Source organism: Heliconius melpomene, chromosome 19 (assembly GCF_056956725.1).
Source record: "Heliconius melpomene rosina isolate 202511_hmr_F chromosome 19, ASM5695672v1, whole genome shotgun sequence".
Classification (NCBI taxonomy): Eukaryota; Metazoa; Arthropoda; class Insecta; order Lepidoptera; family Nymphalidae; genus Heliconius; species Heliconius melpomene.
The window spans coordinates 1,124,591-1,144,560 of record NC_140407.1 but is presented as its reverse complement, the minus strand read 5'-3'; the positions used below and the strand labels follow the sequence as shown (position 1 = coordinate 1,144,560).

The following is a 19,970-nucleotide window of genomic DNA, read 5'->3' as shown; positions in this document are numbered from 1 at the left end:
CACTGTACTTTCTAATAAAAATCTACTTAGAGGGGATTTTGTTACTTTACGTTATTTATTCAATGGCTTGAGGCTCCAAAGCTTTTATGTTTAAATCTGATATTTATGTCTCAATATATTATATATAACTTTTCTTTTGTTTCTTTAATATTTTTTCTTAGCTTTACCTACCATCTCGTGTATTGTAGAGTTTGCAGAGAGAAAGGTTTCTCTCTGCAAACTCTGTTAAGACACTTCGTTCCAATCGCATCGTCCATTTTTTGAGATATTGTGTCTTGGCGGACTCAACGCCGCGGTTTGTCCTGAAGGCACATGTTTGAACTACCTATATATTTATATATGTATGTATGTATGTATATACATATTTATGTAAGAACGAAGGAAGAGCCCAGGTAATTGATCAAAGATACCGTCAAATTTCTAGTAACGTATATTTCACTAATTACAAAGGGTCAAACGCAACCGACACGTTGCGGCCGGCCTTTGATGTTTGAGGAACAATAGCTCAAACAAAGTATGTATCACATATATTTTATAGAGATATTGAGATTCAATAAAATAATATAAACAATATTTATAGAGAGTGTTAATTCTTGTGGGAAACAACATAAAAACCTGGTGTTTAAATCCTCACTTCCTCTTAACAGAGCGGAAAAATGAAAATAATTCATTAAAACGACAATGACATTTCGACTTTCAATACCGAAATTAAAAATTACAAGAAAATTAATTGTATCAGCAGTCACTTACGAGATTGCTAGGGGGATGAAAATGTCACGCGTCAATCTATTACGGCTGAAATGCTATAAGTCTATGAGAGAGAGATGGAACGTTAATAATTTTATTGATACTACTAAAGCTGAAGCTGAAGAGTTTTTTTAGGTTGGACGCGTATTCGGTGAATCTCCAGAACTACTGGTTAGAATTGAAAAATCTTTTAGTGTTAGCTAGATTTATCGAGGAGGGAGTATATTATATTACGTTAATTGCGTGTGCGTTAATTTATGTGTGTGTGCGTGTTGCGTGGCGGAACTCCTCACCGCGCTTTGCTTCGACACCAGTGCGAACAAATGAAAATTTAAATTTAAATAAATGTTTCATTTCCTCGTGTGGAGATCGAACCCACAACTAGTCGTGTTTACAGTCACATTCTTGGAGCAGGCGCCACGACAGGCCTCACTGGTTGCATGATGTATGGAAATTAGAAAGAGTTGTGTATGACATATGACGTCATCATTCATTTTAAATGCTTGAGTTCACTCTGACCGCAAGTAGTTACTACGAAACGATTAACGTGAAGTAATATAACCATAGCTTTCCTCCATAAAAGGATTATTCAAAACAAAAATAAATTCTCAATTCTTTAGCTTTGCATTAATGGTAGGTACTTAAGTATTATGAAAACTAATTTAGTTTATTACCTTACGTTACTTGTTTGACCATATTTTATTTAATCATATGATAGAATAACACACGTATATATATTTCAAATGAATGTTTATACATTTACCCTCATTTCGTAAAAACGGCCATGGGGTCCGAAAAGGGTTCCTTATTTAATTTGCTTATTTACTGGCGGCACGTCCTGCTTCGATTGGATGAGAATATGAGTTTTTTTTATCAAATATTTAATTCAAGTGCAACTTATTAAAGCTTTTATTTGCTCGCTATAATTTTGTGTTTGTATTTCATCTTGCATCTTTAACTATGATAATCTGTATAATATACTCGTATAAAACTTCTCTGTTAACTTCTTTATCTTTTTTTTTAATTTCACTCTATATGCCGCATACAGCACAGGATACAAAGGGAACCTGGTGTTAAGAGACCCCGTTACCCACTTTCCACCGAACTTTCGTGGTCTTGCATGTTCAGTACCGGAATTCAACGCCACGCCTTGTCTTGTACCAGAACGAAAAATGAAAAGAATAATACTCAATAAATCATTTTCCCGAGTGGGAATCGAACCTACAACCGTCGCATTTAGAGTCACACGCTTGTGCCACTGCGCCACGACGGCCTAAAGTTTTTCCTTCACGTGTTCGTAGCATGTAACTAAGTACTAGGTGTGATTCGATTAGTTCTAAAAGTCTACAGCGGAATATTGGCGTGTTTCTACGATATATTTCATTTTATTTTTTCGAGAAGACTTCTTATCGGATTGGTTGTTAGTATGAAAAGTGCGCGAGTTCTTGTAATAAAGCTTTCCTTCGATATATTAAGTTCTTTAAAGAAAATTCTTGTAAACGGTGTTTTAATGGTAATTTGCCACGAATTTAATTTGTCTTTTTATTATGTATTCCTAAACAAGCGGAGTGTCTTGCACTAGGTTATCTTTAACCTAGTGCTAAGACACTTTGTTCCTCAGTTTCCGCCCAATTTTAGAGACATTGTGTGGTGATTGGTGGAATTCAACACCACGCTTTCAGTCACTAGACCAGTGAAATTATGAAATTAAGATGTATTGATGACTTAAATACTTAAAAAATATATATATAATCTTTTCTTCACCAGAAGCAAAGTAGCAGCCCTCCTCTTGGACAAACACCTGCAAATCAACGGCATATCCGTCGGAGAAGTCATGCGTGAACGTCAGAGTATCCAGATGCAACCGATGGCCAGCAGCAAGATGAAGAGAGAGAGGAAGGCGGCGAGGACTCTTGGAATCATAATGAGTGCATTCTTGGCTTGCTGGTTGCCTTTCTTCTTGTGGTATGTAAAATTAGACTATAATTATACTTTTTTTGGCTATCTAAAGTAAACAACTACTCAACCAGAAACCAAAAATTTATAATAATAATGATATATACAATTTCTTTTTATTTAATTGTATACAAAATGGTTATTTGTTCGGTCCTCACTTCAGTATATAATAAATAATATATTACAGTAAGGTTTCATTTAAATCCGTTCAGTAGTTCTTGCGTGAAAGTGTAACAAACATCCATGCATACTCACAAATTTTACAATAATAGTAGAGTAAACTTAAAACACAATCGTCTAACATTCATATCTCTGCATCTCTACAGGTACATCATAACGGCTCTCTGTGGTGAAGCGTGCCCGTCGCCCCCGCCGGTGGTCGCGGCTGTGTTCTGGGTGGGATACTTCAATTCAGCTCTAAATCCCCTCATCTATGCCTATTTCAATAGGGATTTTAGAGCTGCGTTTAGAAAAACTTTGGATTCTTGTTGCAGGTGACTATATATACTTATTGTATGTATTTAATTTTACATATAATGTTAAAGTTTGACTGCAAATGCGACGGTCCTAGGTTCGAATTCCTTCGATCAGTTTTACGCTGTTGTGTACCTTGTGGTAAAGACACTCCCACTTACCGCCCAATTTTCGAGACAATGCGTATCGTGTGTAACTCAACGCCGCGCATAAAATGGAAATAATTCATTTCTTCGACAATTGAACCTACAACCGCAAAAATAAATATTAAAGCAATATTCCTTTCAGGTCTCTCTGTGGCAACATCGGCCGTCGTTATTGCCACCAACACCGACGGGAACACCATTCAAACGCGTCATCTGAGATCCACATGAACAACTGCATCAAATCAACGTCAGCTGACTTACTGAGGAACCAGGCATCGTCATCTAAGCCTGAGGACATTACTGTGCGGGCTTAAGTAAGAATTTTTAAAAAATATTAATAAAAAGCACAAAATGTTGTAGTTTACTAAAATACCGTAGTGAAAACTGCATTTAAATCGGTTGAGCCGTTTTTGAGATTAACTGTAAAAGTGACAAACTGTGGATTCGATCCTCGATAATACAAAGGAATATTTTTATTTCCCCGCTTTGGTAGACCAAGCGCGGCGTTAAGTTTTTCCACTCAAAATACAATGTCTCGAAAATTGGGCAGTAAATGAGACACAAAGTTTCCCTCTACCTATCCTGTACCATGCGGGATAGAGCGTGAACCTAAAGAGAAACATATCATTTCCACGAATAGCCATCAAACTAAGAAACACCTGTACATTTAAACACTGTACCACTGAGCCTATATTCATATAAATTTTAATTAAAAAATCACTTAAAACGTACAGGCCTTTATTAAAATAACTACAGAAATACAAAGCTATCGAATTTTAATTGATCTCGATGATAACACTTCGTACGTATGTCGAACATCCATACGTATAAAATAACCGATCGATGTCTGTATATAAAATATATTATAATACGCGAAAAACTATGATTTTAGAAATGATTATCTGTTTGTCTGCGCGTTTGTGCACGCTTATCTCAGAAACAACTTAACCGATTTAAATGCAGTCTTTACTATTATTTTGACAAACTTCCCTTAATATTTCAATTGTTTTGATTTCAATTAGTTCATAAATAAAAACATATCAATTTAACGTATTTTATTGGACAAAAGTATACATACGAGTATATATTTTTTTTGAATCAACTAAAATTTTAATTTCCAGTGTTCCAATATTGCTTCTTAAGTTATGGTGTTATTAGGAGACTTAAGAAATTTAGATTAGCAAATAAATATTATGTGCAAGCGGGCGAAGCCGCGAGCTGGTCGCTTGTCTATAATAGGAGTATATATAAACAAATCGTGTCACTGCTCGTATTGAGGTCAGGTCGCGTTCGTTACCGTTGATTTTATAATACTCCGCGGATTTTTTCTATAGATGTCGATGTGTTTCAGAATTTTTGTGTTACAAGTTTTTTTTTTCAATATGGCCCATTTATTTTATTGAAGAATTGTTGTAAGTTTTTTTTAAGCTTATATCTATATGTATATTTTTTCTTTACGTTTTTTTTTGTTTTCATATAAATAAAACAGAATTTCAAGGATTTGTCGTGTATAATTTTAAGCATAAAGTTAAAAAATGCATATCTATAAACAAAAAAGTTATGTTCTACAGTTTTCTAGAGTTTCACACAAGTCGTTGGCCCAAACTTTAGTTCTGCCGGATTCATAGGCATTGCGAAACTCAACGCCGCGCTTTTCCATTTATTAAGTAGCTTCTTCTTCCTGGCATTAATCCCGGCTATTACCAGGGTCTGCCTTCCTACTTACCCTACTCCACTTTGCACAATCTTTTGCATCCTCGGTGGTTAGACCATTGGCTCTCATGTCCTGCATCACGACATCCAACCAGCGCTTCCTTGGGCGTCCGGGAGGTCGCGCCCCAGGAACTAGTATAGCAAGGCACTTGCGTCCGACATAGTTCTTAGGCCGGCGCGTAACGTGGCCAAACCATCTCAAGCGACGCTCTTGGAGCTTATCCGCTACGTCACGGACCCCAAGACTACCTCGAATGAATGTGTTGCGTATGCGGTCAGACCGCGTTACGCCACACATCCACCTCAGCATCTTCATTTCCGTGACGTGAAGCTCCAGAGTGTGCCGAGATAGTGCTGGCCAACATTCGCTGCCGTATAAAAGAACCGGTCGGACGACGCTCTTGTATATCAGCCCCTTGAGCTTGGGCGGTATTCTGCGGTCGCAGACCACACCAGTGACCTCCCGCCATTTGGCCCAGGCAGCGCTTATCCGGCCATGGACATCGTGGTCGATGCCTCCAGACTCGTGCATAACGGATCCAAGGTACCTGAACTTCTCCGACTTAACGGCTGGCTCAGGACCTATAAGGATGGTGCTCGAGTCCCGGCTCCCGCAGGCCATGTACTCTGTCTTCGACACATTTAGTTTAAGACCGCCGTTCTCAAGCGTACCCTTCCAGAGGTTCACTTTACGCTCCAGCGTCAGTCGGTTCTCGGCAATGAGTGCTATGTCGTCGGCATACATCATCAGCCATGGAGGCTGGTCCTGGATGTGAGCCGAGACAGTATCAAGCACTACATTGAACAAGAACGGACTAAGAGCCGAGCCCTGGTGAACCCCCACTGTAATCGGGAAGGGTCTAGTGTCGCCAACAGCAGTCCTAACCATAGAAGCGGAATCGTGGTACATGCCTCTGATAATCTCAATATAGGCCTCAGGGATCCCTTTGGATCGCAATGCCCACCAGATACACTGACGAGGCACACAGTCAAAGGCCTTCTGCAGATCTAAAAAAGCCACGTGCAGAGCTCTCCTTTTTTCCCTGTATGCCTCCATCAAAGTTCTGAGGGCGAAAATGGCGTCCATGGTGCCCGATCCTGGCTGAAATCCATATTGAGACTCAGAGACAGTACACTCTCGGCGGAGCCTGAGGTCGATCATGCGCTCGAAGAGCTTCATGGTATGACTCATAAGCTTAATGCCCCTATAACTACCACAATCTTGAACACTGCCCCTTCCCTTGTAAATAGGGGTAATAAAGCTAAGCCGCCACTGATGCGGCATCTTACCAGTGTTCAAGATATGGTTAAAAAGGTCAGTAAGCATGAGCACACCAAGAGAGCCCAACGATTTCCACGCTTCGATCGGGATGTCGTCAGGTCCCACCGCTTTTCCGTTCTTCATGCGTCGAAGGCAATTACGTGTTTCGTCAAGGGTTATTGGGGCAATAAGTCCGAGGTTGGGCGGTGGGTCGTGATGAAGACTGCATGGGTGCTGAGTATTCAGCAACTCCTGGAAGTAGCTTCTCCATCTCTCCTTCACAGAGTCATGATTACAGAGCAGCGTGCCCTGGGAATCTCTGACGCAAAGACATTTTGCAATATCTTGCGTCACTTTATCCCGGGAACGTGCCAGTTTGTAAATGAGCTTCTGCCCCTCCACAGTTTCAAGTTTATCATACAATGGTGACAAACTCTCACTGCGGGCTCTGGCTACAGCTCTTTTACTGGCACGTTTAGCTACTGTGTACTCCAGTCTGTCTTCAGGAGAGTTGGATTCCTGCCACTTCTTAAAGGCAGCCTTCTTTTCACGAGTCGCCTCCTGGACCTCGTCATTCCACCACCATGTCTCCTTGTCGATGACACGTCCTCCCCTAGAAACACCAAGAACTCGCCTGCCTGCCGCAATGATTGCCGACTGAGCCCGATCCCAAGCGTCCTGAGCAGTCTCGGTGTTAGTCGAAAGATTATGACTTTTCACCTCTGCCAGGAAGTCGGTCTGCATCGGTCCATTCAGCAACCACCACTTGATCCGAGGCCTACGTTTCTCGGCTACTTTCTTCTTCGGAGTGACGTTAAAGTCCATGACAAGAAGACGATGTTGGGCTGTTAGGCTTTCGCCTGGAATGACCTTACAGTTAGTTACCCTGCCCATATGACACCGTCTGGTCAATAAGTAGTCTATTTGAGTTGAGTGGGACCCGCACTTATACGTGATAAGGTGCTGAGAATTCTTTTGGAAGAACGTATTCACGACGGCCAGATCAGACGCAATACAGGTTCTTAGAATGTTTTCTCCCTCTGCATTGCGAAGACCATGCCCAAAACCCCCGTGAACACGCTCATACGGTTCAGCAGCCCTACCGACGTGCCCGTTCAAGTCCCCCCCAACTAAGACCACTTCGGTACACGGCACAGCAAGTAGCACCCCTTCATACTGCTCCCAGAATGTCTCCTTTTCGGCCGCGCTACATCCCGCCTGGGGAGCATAGGCACTGATTAAGTTTGTGATGACGCCCTCAATCAGTACCCTCACTCGCATCAAGCGGTCGGAGCGACGGTCAACTTCAAGGAGCCCATTCTGAAGCTCTTCAGAAAGCACTACCGCTACACCGTTTCTACCCGAAGGTGACCCAGTGTATATAAGCCGGTAACCCTGTCCGATGTTACGGGACTTATTGCCCTTCCAGCGTGTTTCCTGGAGGAAGGCACACTGGACCCGACGTCTCATGAGTACATCTGCGAGTTCCCTGCATCGTCCGGTCAGAGAGCCAATATTCCACGTTGCAAAGCGGAGTTTCCTTCTGGGTACTAGCGTCTTTAGCCGTGCCCGTACATGACACGGTAGCCCTTGCCCACTTGTCGCAGGTGTAGGGCGATGTGCCTGCGCGTCGTTTTGCGGCGACGCCCTAGCCGTACCCAGTCTGTTGTTTTGTCGGTCCATATAAGTGGCGGTTGGCGGTTTTTAAATGGAGCGACTGCCGTCTGACCTCCAAAACCCCTTTGTGGGGAAAAACCGAGGAAGGGAGAGGAAAATAGAGGGGTAGGATAGGTAGAAGGAGGGAGCTAAGGGAAGGAGGGGGGGAGTTAGGACACCATTCTTACGGACTGGATGAGGATGTAAGAGTGGCGGCTCGAGGATCCGGGGTCGCGTACCCGTATGCCCACAAACAAATATCGGACAGATATTAGTCAGGACATCCTCTGGATTAATTCCATTTATTAAGTAGCATATACATGTAAAACTCGTATATTTAGTTTAATATTCATTACATTTGTACCAATTACTGTTTGTGTTTGTACTCTGTACTCAGTGGTTGGAAATTTTTCATATGATTATATCTTCCGCACGACTGATTGCGAGTTCACAGCAAATACTTACTTACATATATTATTGTAATGTATTTTTTTATACGAAAATATTTAATACTAGCAACCACTCACGGCTTCGCCCGCTTGAACAACAATTATTGATTTACTTATCTAAAGTACTTCCACGTTCTTGATAATGACAATGACATTGTCCCTCTAAAGACAATATTTATAAAACTGTATTTAAATTGGTTAAGCCGTTTCGGTGAATTTTTTTGACAAAAAATCAAAAAAATACCATTTATTTCGGTTTTCTGTGTGGCATTTGATGTGCACCGGTGACCTATACCTTACGTTGTTAGCCACAGAGCCCCCGCAATCAAATTTGCCACTCGAGTTGAGATGAAAATGTAATTATAAACTAATTAATTAAATACAAACGCGACTTATAATTTAACTTTGAAAATTACTTTAAATGAAACCTATTAACGTTAGTAGAACTCATCAAAAGTTTGTCGTATTCTAATATTATAACCAAAATTATTTGTGGAATATAAAATTAATAGGTGCCATTTTGGAAATTTCAATTTTCCTGTCAGTTGGTTGCGAGGTTGAGTCCCACCTCTAAAAACACAATGTCTCGAAAGTCTACTTTTCGCAATATTGCACGTTTATTGAAAAGCGAGGAACGGAGAGTCTCAATACACAGACACAGAACAAAAAAAAATTAAAGATACATTTTATTTCTTAAATTTTAAGATTTCGAAGCAACCTTAAGTGTTTAGTTACTAAAATATTTAAATAATATGCTTCTAATTTTATAAGAATAAAGATCTTATTATATTTTACGAGCATATTAGATATAATTGAAAACATTTATTTTTCAATATAGCCGTCGTGGCTTGGTGTTAAAATGACAGTTATAGATTCGATTTCCTCTCGGAGAAATAAAATTTTATTCTTTCCTGCTCTGTTACAAGACAAAGTGCGTCTTGAAAATTGGGCGGTGTGTGGAAAACGGAGTGCCTTAACATTAGGTTCCCTCTGCCTTCTCTGCCATATGCAGGATATGGCGTAAAGCTAATCTAATTACGGCCTCAAGCACTTATTTAGTTTAATAAAAATATTTATTGCTCGCTTAAACTAAAGAAACAGTTTGATGGATTATTTATTGAATATAAACCTTAGAATTACGTAGCTGAGTGCTTTACTAGGGTGACATATTTTATTCAAGTTTTTAGAGAACTTATAAATTCTAAATTCATCCATTATATTAATTATCTTAATGGGAATGCAGAATCTTATGACTAGGTTCCCGGGCTCCCTTTGCCTATCCTGCTGCTCATGCTCGTGATTCATAATTTGTATAAAGTAACTAATAAAAATTTTAATTTAACTTGCTACCAATATTTAACTTTTTACTTAATATTATACGAATATCTACGTAGAATTTAACGCAGTTATTCACTTGTTTATTTAAATTATAATTCTCTGTAGTTTCTGTAGTTATTTTTAATATAAAAGTGTTGCTTGTATTTACCTACAAACATACGAATACTTAAACTTAACAAATATACAGACTGACAAATCCAGCATAAATACTATAACACATAATGTCTCTAACAGACAAAACTAACACAAAATCGTATACTTAATAAACAACGTAGACTACTAAATAAAGAAATAAGTAAAAATAAATATCGGCCATACAAGACTAAAGTTCCCGCAAAATGCCTCTGAAGTGGACACTCTAAGAAAACGTTGGTAAGAATAGATTGATTTTACCCCCAGTCGGCTCTATCTATTGGATCTTTTGTTCTTATCACTGACAATGCAACTTGATTTCTTGTTGTCCATGAAATGTTGATAAGAATACGAGTATATAAAGATTTTAGTAATGCAGTGGAATTCTGTTTAACTAGTTCAATTCCCGTGTGAGGGATTTTTTTTTTCATTGGATTGTCTTTTGCCACTAAACGTGCGTCAATTATAAATACAAGAATACCTAATTGATATTTTTGATTAGTAGAGACTCCTAACTAATCCTCACTGGCAGCTAAATTACGTCATTATTTCTTCAGATACATAAAAAAGAACCTATGGAAGATTACCTTTACCACGGAATTTTAACGAGTATCAAAGTCTTTTAGTTCGTTGCCATAAAATAATAAACTGTAATTCAAGTCACTAAAGTTACTTTTCCTTTCGCACCATCTTCTCATTAAGGTTTGAGGTAATCGATTTCTCAATTGAATATTCAACTGCCGAATAACATTCCTTTTAGAAAAAATGCAATTAATGACAAAATATAAATATAGAAAAGAAATTCTATAGTGATTTATAGATAACTAGTCATCGTTCGCAACTATGTTCGCATGGAGTGTTTCTCGCACTTAACAGGGTAGGCGCAGGGAACCTGGGAACCTGGTATTAAGTGTAACACTTCTGTTCGTGTTGCGTGTTGAGTGGTGGAACTTAACGCCACCCTTTGCCTCGTTACCATTCGTTTAGTTACATATCCATATTCCATTTACCCGAGTGGGAATCCAACCTGAAACTTCTCGTATTTACAGTACTTGTAGTCCAGCGCCACGACTGGCCCTTCCATTGCATATATAATATTAGTTTACGCAGGAAAATCTACTAATCTTCAAATAATTGTATTGATATTATCACTATTCAAATTTCTTTTAAAAATAAAAAAAACACTAAAGAACAATTAAATTGTAATTAAGTAACTATTATTTCGAAACATAGACTTTCATAATATTATATGTACATATATACCTACCGTATCGATTTAACCGTTAGAGAAATTTATAAGTCGCGTGTTAAACAGCTTCTCGCGTGTCACCGAAAATTATATGATATTAAATATTAAAAGTTTGAGAGTTGTGATTTCTTTGAATATATGTAAATATAATATATATTTTTTTTCTTTTTCTGTTTCTCGCTGTATTATAGGGTAGGCAGAGGGTAGGGTATCCTGGGAATCTAGTGTTAAGACACTCCGTTTCCGACTTTCCACCGCTAGAGGCATGAATAGTGGCGGAACTCAATATGAGTTATTACCAGAAAGAAGAAGTGAAAATATTAAATACTTCATTCCCCCGATTAGGAGTCGAATTCACAACCGTCGCGTTTACAATCAGACACCTGTATCTTCGCGTCACGGACATTAATTAAGTGTTTTTTTTATCACCCAACTGACATTAATTAAGTAATTTTTTACACGAAATAAATTCTAAATTAAATATTTCACTCGACAGTGTTATCTCACGTAGCGCTTACATTTTTTCTAAAGGCAACAGAGCTGGAGCGTAGATGAAAGATAATACTGAATACTCTTTAAGTACTGACTTAAAATATTAGGTTCAGTTTAATTTACTAAAGTCCTTGTTGCTCAGTTACTAATTGTATTTTAATTAAGATTATGGGTTAATTGTTGTTTGTGTGCATCGTGGAGCAAGGGCACAACGATTGTGGGTTCAATTCCCACTCGGAGGACATACTATTGTTACATTTTTCAAGGAAATATTTTAGCCATAATTAAACTGCTTATATTTAACGAATGGAGCGTGGCGTAAACTACACGTTACTCATATACTGCATGCATTGTAAAATCATGAAATAAATTTTATATAATCTATAATTATTATGAACGAGTGTGGCCTTTATAATTTTATATTTTTTCACACTTTAACATTTCCTACTCAGGAATATGAATTATTATAAATTATTAGTTTCATTTATTCGCTCTAGTAACAAAGCAAGGCGCAGCGTTTAGTTCCGCCACTCAACACGCAATATCTCCAGAATTCACCGGAAAGTTGGGAGCTGATTGTTTTAACACTAGGCTACATCTATCTAGCACTTTCTTAAACAAAAACTAGCTCTTTCCAATATAACTACGAACATGGAAAATAGGAATAAAAATATTAAAATATACACAAAAACTAAATATAAAGAACCACATTGAAAATTTATATTTCAATCAACTTTTATGTAACGCCATTACCATCCGTGTTTATGTAACGTTGTCACGCGTGCCTAAACAAAGAACACACTTAATATACAATACAAGCAAAAGTTGTACTTTTGTATGAAAATAAGCTTAGATTTTTTGCTTCACGCTGTACCTTGTGTGTGCATTTGTGGGGACAAATCAGGGTGCCAAATTGAATCTGGGAGCCTAGTGTTAAAACACTCTATTTCCATTAAGATACTATCGATACCCACAGTCCGCTGAATTCTGGAGGCATCGCATGTTGAATGGCGAAACTTAACGCCGTGATTTATCTCGTGAACAAAGCGAAGAAATGAAAATAAATGAAAAAATATATAATTTCTCGAATGGCCCTATTGATGCTTCTTAAGATGCATAATAAAACAACCCCTGCTGATTGATACAAGAAGTCCTTGAAACGGCCCTTCGAGGCGGATCAATAGTGTAGTACTGACATTATTGCATTTATATTAATTATCTAGACAATCTAAGTAAACGAGCTGGAGACTGTAAGCGCAATGTTGTCGGTTCGAAGCCCACTGAGGGGAAAGAATTATTTAATGTTTTTATTTCCATTGCTTCAGTTCATTTCACAAAACACGACGTTTGGTTCTATCACGCAATCCGTGATGTTTGAAATTTCAAGAGAAAGTGGGGAATGGACAGTCTGACAGACAATAGTAGCTTCCCTCTGCCTACCCTGCTGTATGCGGGATACAGCGTGAAGCTAAATAAAGAAATTGTATACCTATTAAATGATCGAAACTAAGGAAATATTTCCAGCTATTATTTGAAAATAGCTGAATAAATATTTAGCGGATGGAACGGCATTATGAAGATTCCTATCGTATTTACGGAAATAGCGACGCGGTGTGGTTATCTAATATACCTGGCCTTTATTTATATTGAAATTCGCTTATTCAAATTCATTTATTTGAGGCAGTACCGGGACGGCACCTGACTGTGAGCACGAGGGTTGTGAGTTTAATTGCCATTCGGAGTAATGTTAGTATAGTTTATTTAGTGTCACGTCACCAATATGGCAAATTGAACATAGGTTCCTAGTGTTACGACGCTCTGTTCCCATTACTATACTGACGATTCTGCCCCTCACTTTCAGCCGAATTCCGAAATTCCGAATTCTGGAGTCATTACGATTCTTGGAACGTTGAGTAGCGGAACTCTGCGCTATGCCTCCTTACCACAACGAGGAGAGGAATTCGATTATTTTAAATATGTTTTAAAATGTTATTTTATACTCGAGGGAGAAAAATGTTTTACAGAACGTATAAAAAATTGAATAAACACTCGGACGGTTTCGATCCCGCGTCTCTTGAAAACCGCTGAAGGGTTTTGACCCATACATTTATAGGTTTTCTTATAATAGGATTGATTTGGTTCCGTCACTTAGTATCTTGAAATGAGTTGAGAAATGGGAAACGGAATGTAGCTTCTATAAAAATAAAATAATCACCAGGATATTATAAAAAAACTCTTTGTTTTTGCTTGCTATTATGAAATGGAAGTTCTTCAATGTTAAAGAGACAAGTCAATATTAGAGGCAGTCTTCGTAAGAAATTAATTTCGCTGTTCAAACAACTTGAGGTTGTCTAAATATTTTAGTTATTACACTATGAAAATATTTGAATAGGTTTATTTATGTTTTTATAGCTTTACGCTGTGTGGAGGAAACCTGGGAACCTAGCAATAAAACACTTCCGTTCCCATTAAGACTTTTCCATTTCCCACTGTCCGCCGAATTCCCGAGACAATGTGTGTCGAGTGACGGAGCTCAACGCCACACTTTGCTTCGTTACCAGAACGAAGAAATCTAATTAAATATTTCGTTCCCCTGAGTGGGAATCGAACCCCTCACCCTCGCTTTTACACTCGTTGTCCCAAGCCTTAAATTTGTATTATATCCTTTATTTTTAAATAAAATAGCTTCAAGTGGGAAATTAAGAATATCGGAGAATTATTATAATACTAAAAAAATACAAATATTTTTTCGTTACAGCCAGCGAAGCAGACAGAAGTTGACGAGCGAAGCGAAAATCCCTTGTACATAAATAATATATAAATTAATATGAACTAATTATAAATAACTTTTGTGTATTTTAATAGAGTACAGATGTCAAGTATTTGCCACCTACAAATACAGGAATCCTGTAAATAAGTATATACTTTTTTTATTTATATATTTCTTGTCGCATTTTGGACATAGCGTGTTGAGACGCGTAACTCAACATCGCACTTTTTCTTGTTATCAGGGCGAGTAAATGAAAATAATCCATTCCCGAGTGATAATCAAACCCACAAACGTTGCGATATGTAAAATATATTTCTTGTAATACTCGTTATCGTAAGGTTTTAGCTAACTACTTGATAATTTGTAGTTTTATAGAAAAAAAAAAAATAATTCTAATACTATTTAGAGTAAAAATTTTAATAAATATAGAAATCGATATCGAAATCTTTAATGTTATTTGGTATTTTTATACTGATTTTTCAATAGATATTTGTTGATGTTTTAAGACACAAACAAATTTTGGAGACTTTAAGTTATGTATATATATTTTTGTGTAAATAAGAATTGGGGAGTCACTTTGCTAAAAGAAAAATTGAAAATAGTTAAGGTTAAGGAGGTAGGTTACATACATAGTTAAGGTTACAATTTTTTAATTTAATACATGCCTATCGAGGCTAAATTGGTTAGAGCGCTTGGATGGATTACAAGAGGTGCGGGTTCAAATCCCTCTTTTAAATTCCATAATTTTCTCAATCTATTATTTTCCTTAGTATTTAAGTTACGATGTAAATTAAAAAACATGTCTTAATTAGATTAGGTTAGGTTTCACATATCTAAATGTTACTAAAAGTACAATGAACTCAGTGTAAATATATCATTGGAAGACGTGCCATATATTTATAATTAATATAGAAAATAAAGTGTTATATTAAGCATATTATAAGAATTGGACAAAGTGCAATGTTAAACTCTGTAAGCAATATTTTAGAAAACGGAATGATTAAATTTTTGTCTTAAATAAAATATTTCACCCGTGCAGAGGACATTTTTAAAGTTTTACATCCGTTTAATATAAAGCCAAAAAAAAGGTATGGAATTAATATGAAACGAACATTGGGGCCGTCGGAACAAGGGCACAAACGTTTGCCTGTAACGCGCGTTATATTTAAGTTGTGGGTTCAATTCCTACTCGGGGAAATGAATTATTATTCATTACATTACATTATTTGAGTGTTTTTGTGTTGTTCTCCGTTCCCTACTTTCGCACTGCATTGTATGTTTAGTGGAGGAACTCAACGCCGCGCTTTGCTTCGTTACGATAGCGAGGGATATTGAATATTTAATTTTCTCGAGTGGAAATCGAACTCACAACGTGTCACGCTTACAGTCGCATGCTTGTGTCCCTGCCACGACTGGCATCAAGAAACAATTCCAATCATATGAACGTTTGTATTGAAATATTTTACAGAATCTAAAATCTGCTTTGAAATATCAAAATGGGGTGCACATTTTCCTACATGCACACGTTTCCTTTCTCAACTGTTTTCCTCTGAATATTTGTGAAGTTATTTTCCAGTAATTCTCATACGAATATAGCGAAATGCACTTGTGTCTTAAATGGAAATCTGTAAAACTTTTTAATCTTTTAGAATGATAAAGTAAAGGGTAAAATTATAAAAGATTTATTAATTATTTAGAGGCCAATCGTAGCATAAGGGCACAAGCGTGTGACTGTAAACGACAGGTCGTGCGTTCGATTCCCACTCGAGGAAATAGAATATTTATTAATTTAATTTTCTCTCTGGTAACGAGGTATAATATTTTATGGAAGACTATAAACTTTGCTCGAGAATGTATATCATTGTACATTTTATACCTATTATAGTTAGTTGTATGGCAGTTATTTAATCCTAGTTTTACGTATTTTTTAAATATGACGTTTATATACTGGTATACCTAAACGATATCTTACTGTAATATAAATTTTGTCTATGTAATGTAATATGAAAATTTCGTGTTGAATGGCGTAACTCAACGCATCGCTTTGTCTTGTTACCAGAGCAAGGAAACAGAAGTAATTCAGTTCCCCGAATGGAAATCGAATCTTCAACCGTAGTGAAACGGCGGGCCGATATAGTACCTATATATTATATACCTACATATTTTTCTATATTTACTCGTATTTCATACTATAAATGTCAATAGTAAAATGTAATTATAGTTTATAGTAGGTACAACGTATGTATGTATAAAATAAAAATATTATTAGTGTAATTTTTATTCATGTATGTAAATGAGGAAGCATAGGTACGCTTGTTATTAATAGTATATTAATTATTTCTCTAGTTTTTTAACCACGCTGTTTCCCACACTGAGCAGAGTAAACAGAGGAAACCTAGTGTTAAGGCACTACGTTCCCCATTCTGACCTTCCGTTCAGCACTTTCCACCGAATTCGTGAGGCAATGCATATTGAACGGCAGAAATAAATGTAAAGAAAAAGAAATAGAGTACAGTCACTCTGATTTTAAATATAATACAAATTAGTATAATTATAATAAAAGTTAGTATAGAACAAATTATATTATAGAGAAATACGTAGCTCATACATATTTTGTATATAAAAACTATTTATTTAGTTTAGTAACGTGCAAAATTTTTACTTTATTTTGTAAATGTAAATAAATAAATGGTGATGAAATAAAATATTATAAAATGTCGTATTGTTAGTTTATTTTTATCCTAAATGCCCTTATATGCAGCTTCACAGTAATTTATTACACCGAGGGAGAACTGAACCTATAACCATTGCGTTTAGCGTCACTGCTAGCCTTCAACATCAATTAAGTCTAGTCCAGATCCCACCACTTCCTCCTACGCACCACGCAACTGTGGCGATCTGCGAAATAGAGTCCAGGTTGATACTACATGGGTACCTTTAAACCTACCTCCACCTTGGCGGCCGGCAAAGCACCTGTAGCTCCTCTGATGATGCTCAGAGTCGTGGGCGGCGGTGATCACCTGGTGGTAAGTCCACCAGGTGTCCTGCCTTTCCAAGAATTCCGTAAAAAAATACTAAGGCTTTTATTTATTCTCGTCCAGTAGTTACAAAGAAGAAAAGTCAATAAAAATGTAACAAGGTAATCCTACGAGACAATAAAAGCTTAACTAATGTTAATTTAGTTTACTTCACTACATATTATACATTCGTGGCCAACCGAAAGGTCATTTCAGATAGCTTTTATGTAGGCATATAGGAAAAGGTCCAAGCATTTACCTATCTTTAATGATTCCGGACATTACTTAGGGCTAAACGGTTTATGATTCTTATTTATACAGTGAAATAAATATTATATGTATTTTTTTAGATTTTCGCTATATATGTGAAATATAGCAGGATAGGACTTTTCTGCCGAATTTTCATGTCATAGCATGTTGAGTGGCGAAACTCAACGCATGCTTGTCTTGCCTCTGTGCCACGATGGCCTCTAATATTTGATCCTGTTACTAGAAAGTGAAGAAATCACTCTTAATCATTTCCTCGTGTGGGACTCAAACTTTTTCGCTGTACCACCAACTTAGATGCAATTAAAATGAAGTTTTTTGTTATAAATCAGTCTAATAACATGTATATTTTAAAAGCTAATAAATATTTTTGGTGCATATAATAAAATAAAAAAAATGGATTTTTGAGTGAACTTCCTTTAAATCTAGGTGTGTGATGTGTATTAGTGACCGCACGCTCAAATTCTAAATGTCAAACGCTAAATACAAGGTCAATAGGGGTTTGCGGTTGGATTAATTTTCTTCTAAAATTGGAATATAAGTACTATAATATCCAAAATATATTTCATAATTTTGTATTTTTTTAATTTCACGCCGTATCCCGCATATAGCGGGGTAGGCATAGGGAATTTAGCCTTCACACAATAACTTCAGCCTCGACCAGTTCTTAGTAATAATGGCGAGCCCGTTAATGCTGTATTACAATTACAAAGCAATCACTAACTGTAATATATAAGTAGTAAAATTCTTTCAGAGTTTATGGAAAAATATATTAATTTAATTTTTTGAGGTCGTTGTAGCGCAATGGGACACCATCTATAGTTATGATGGTTGTCGGTTCGATCACGAATTGAGGGAATTAATTATATTTATAAAGTTCGGAAGACATTCGGAACGGAAATGCGAAAGGAGTGTCTTCACTTCCTAGGTTCCCAGGTTCCGGTTGCCTACTCTACTGTGTGCGGGATATATACAGATTTATATATTTTAATTACCTCGCTCTGGTAAACAAAATTAAGTTCCACCAATCAATGAATAAACACGAAAAGCACCGAAAACGGAGAGAGGGGAACCGAGTATCTTAACACTAGGTTCCCTCTGTCCCATTGTAGGGGAAAAAGCTTGAGGCTGTTTTTTATGTATTATTTTCTGTTAAGGTTATTAATATTCTAGAAGAATTGAAACAAAATATCGTCGTCGTATTTACGAGTATATCTATGATTTACGAGTATATCTATGCTAATAGTATAATGTAGATTTAGTTCTATCGAAAATTTAGTTAAGTAATGATTAAAAATATTTTTAGCGTCTTAGCAGTTACAATTGCCCATTTTTATGTATAATAGACTTTTCTAAAAAAGGGATCAATCTACCATGGAAATTGAACTCGGTACCTTTAGCTGGACTGTCAATGTCAACCAAAAGTTTAATAGATCTGTGAAAAGTGAAAACAAAGACAAAGCCTACTTTGCTGGGAGTATTAATAAATAAATACCTTCTAATGACCGATACCCGTATAATCCTCTCTATAAATGGTTTCTCTTTTCCAATATAATCTTAGAGATAATTCTGTTTTGATACTTCACGCATACACACATATACTCGTATGACTTGCTAAGGCATGGCGTAGAGAAACAAGCGATTTCAACATTTAGTACTTTAATTTCTTCACTCCGTGTCGAAACAAAGCGTGAGTTTGAGCTCCACTACTCAACACGCAAAGCCATAAGAATTCGGAGGAAAGTGAGGAGCAGAGTGCCTTGACACCAGGCTCCCTCTGCATATCCTGCTGTATGCGCTGAATTTAATTTCAACAAAATTTCATGCAGTAATAGCTGTCAGTATATACCTATATAGCAATTAAATTGTGATAACAACGTTGAAAAGAGTACCTGTTGAGTTTTGCCTAGGTCTCCTCAGCAAAACGGCATTCTGAGCCGTTGATGGTGATTTTTATCATTAATTAATCCCATCAATTCCCCTTAACGTGATTTCAATCCCCAACTACCGTGCCCAAGTTACTATTAAACCACATCAATGTCCATTAACCTTTCATAGCAATACGTATTACGTTTTCAAACGAAGGCAAAGTGAATTATATCGTCAGTTATGTAAGGTCTATTTGATTTAACTTACGAACCAAGCTATTAGCTGGCAACGTTTCATAGCACTTTGGTGGCCAAACTATATTTAATACTAGTGTTTTGCTCTCGACTCTCTGCCTAGTCCGAATTGCCTGCGAAATTTTGACCATTTCGTTATTTTTCATTTTCACAGTTAAACATTTATAAATATTTTTTTTT

General features: G+C 36.9%; 1 protein-coding gene across 1 annotated transcript in view; it reads left to right on the top strand.

Annotated features, from left to right (window-relative positions):
• Positions 1-17,102, top strand: part of LOC146528232 (octopamine receptor beta-1R-like) — a 58,886-nt gene extending 41,784 nt beyond the window's left edge. Inside the window, exons 3-6 of the mRNA XM_085202575.1 lie at positions 2,515-2,712; positions 3,030-3,197; positions 3,466-3,637; positions 14,372-17,102. Coding sequence (XP_085058701.1) covers positions 2,515-2,712; positions 3,030-3,197; positions 3,466-3,637 — 538 coding nt within the window. The 3' untranslated portion in view covers positions 14,372-17,102. The remainder of the gene's footprint in view (positions 1-2,514; positions 2,713-3,029; positions 3,198-3,465; positions 3,638-14,371) is intronic.
• Positions 17,103-19,970: the final 2,868 nt, after the last annotated feature.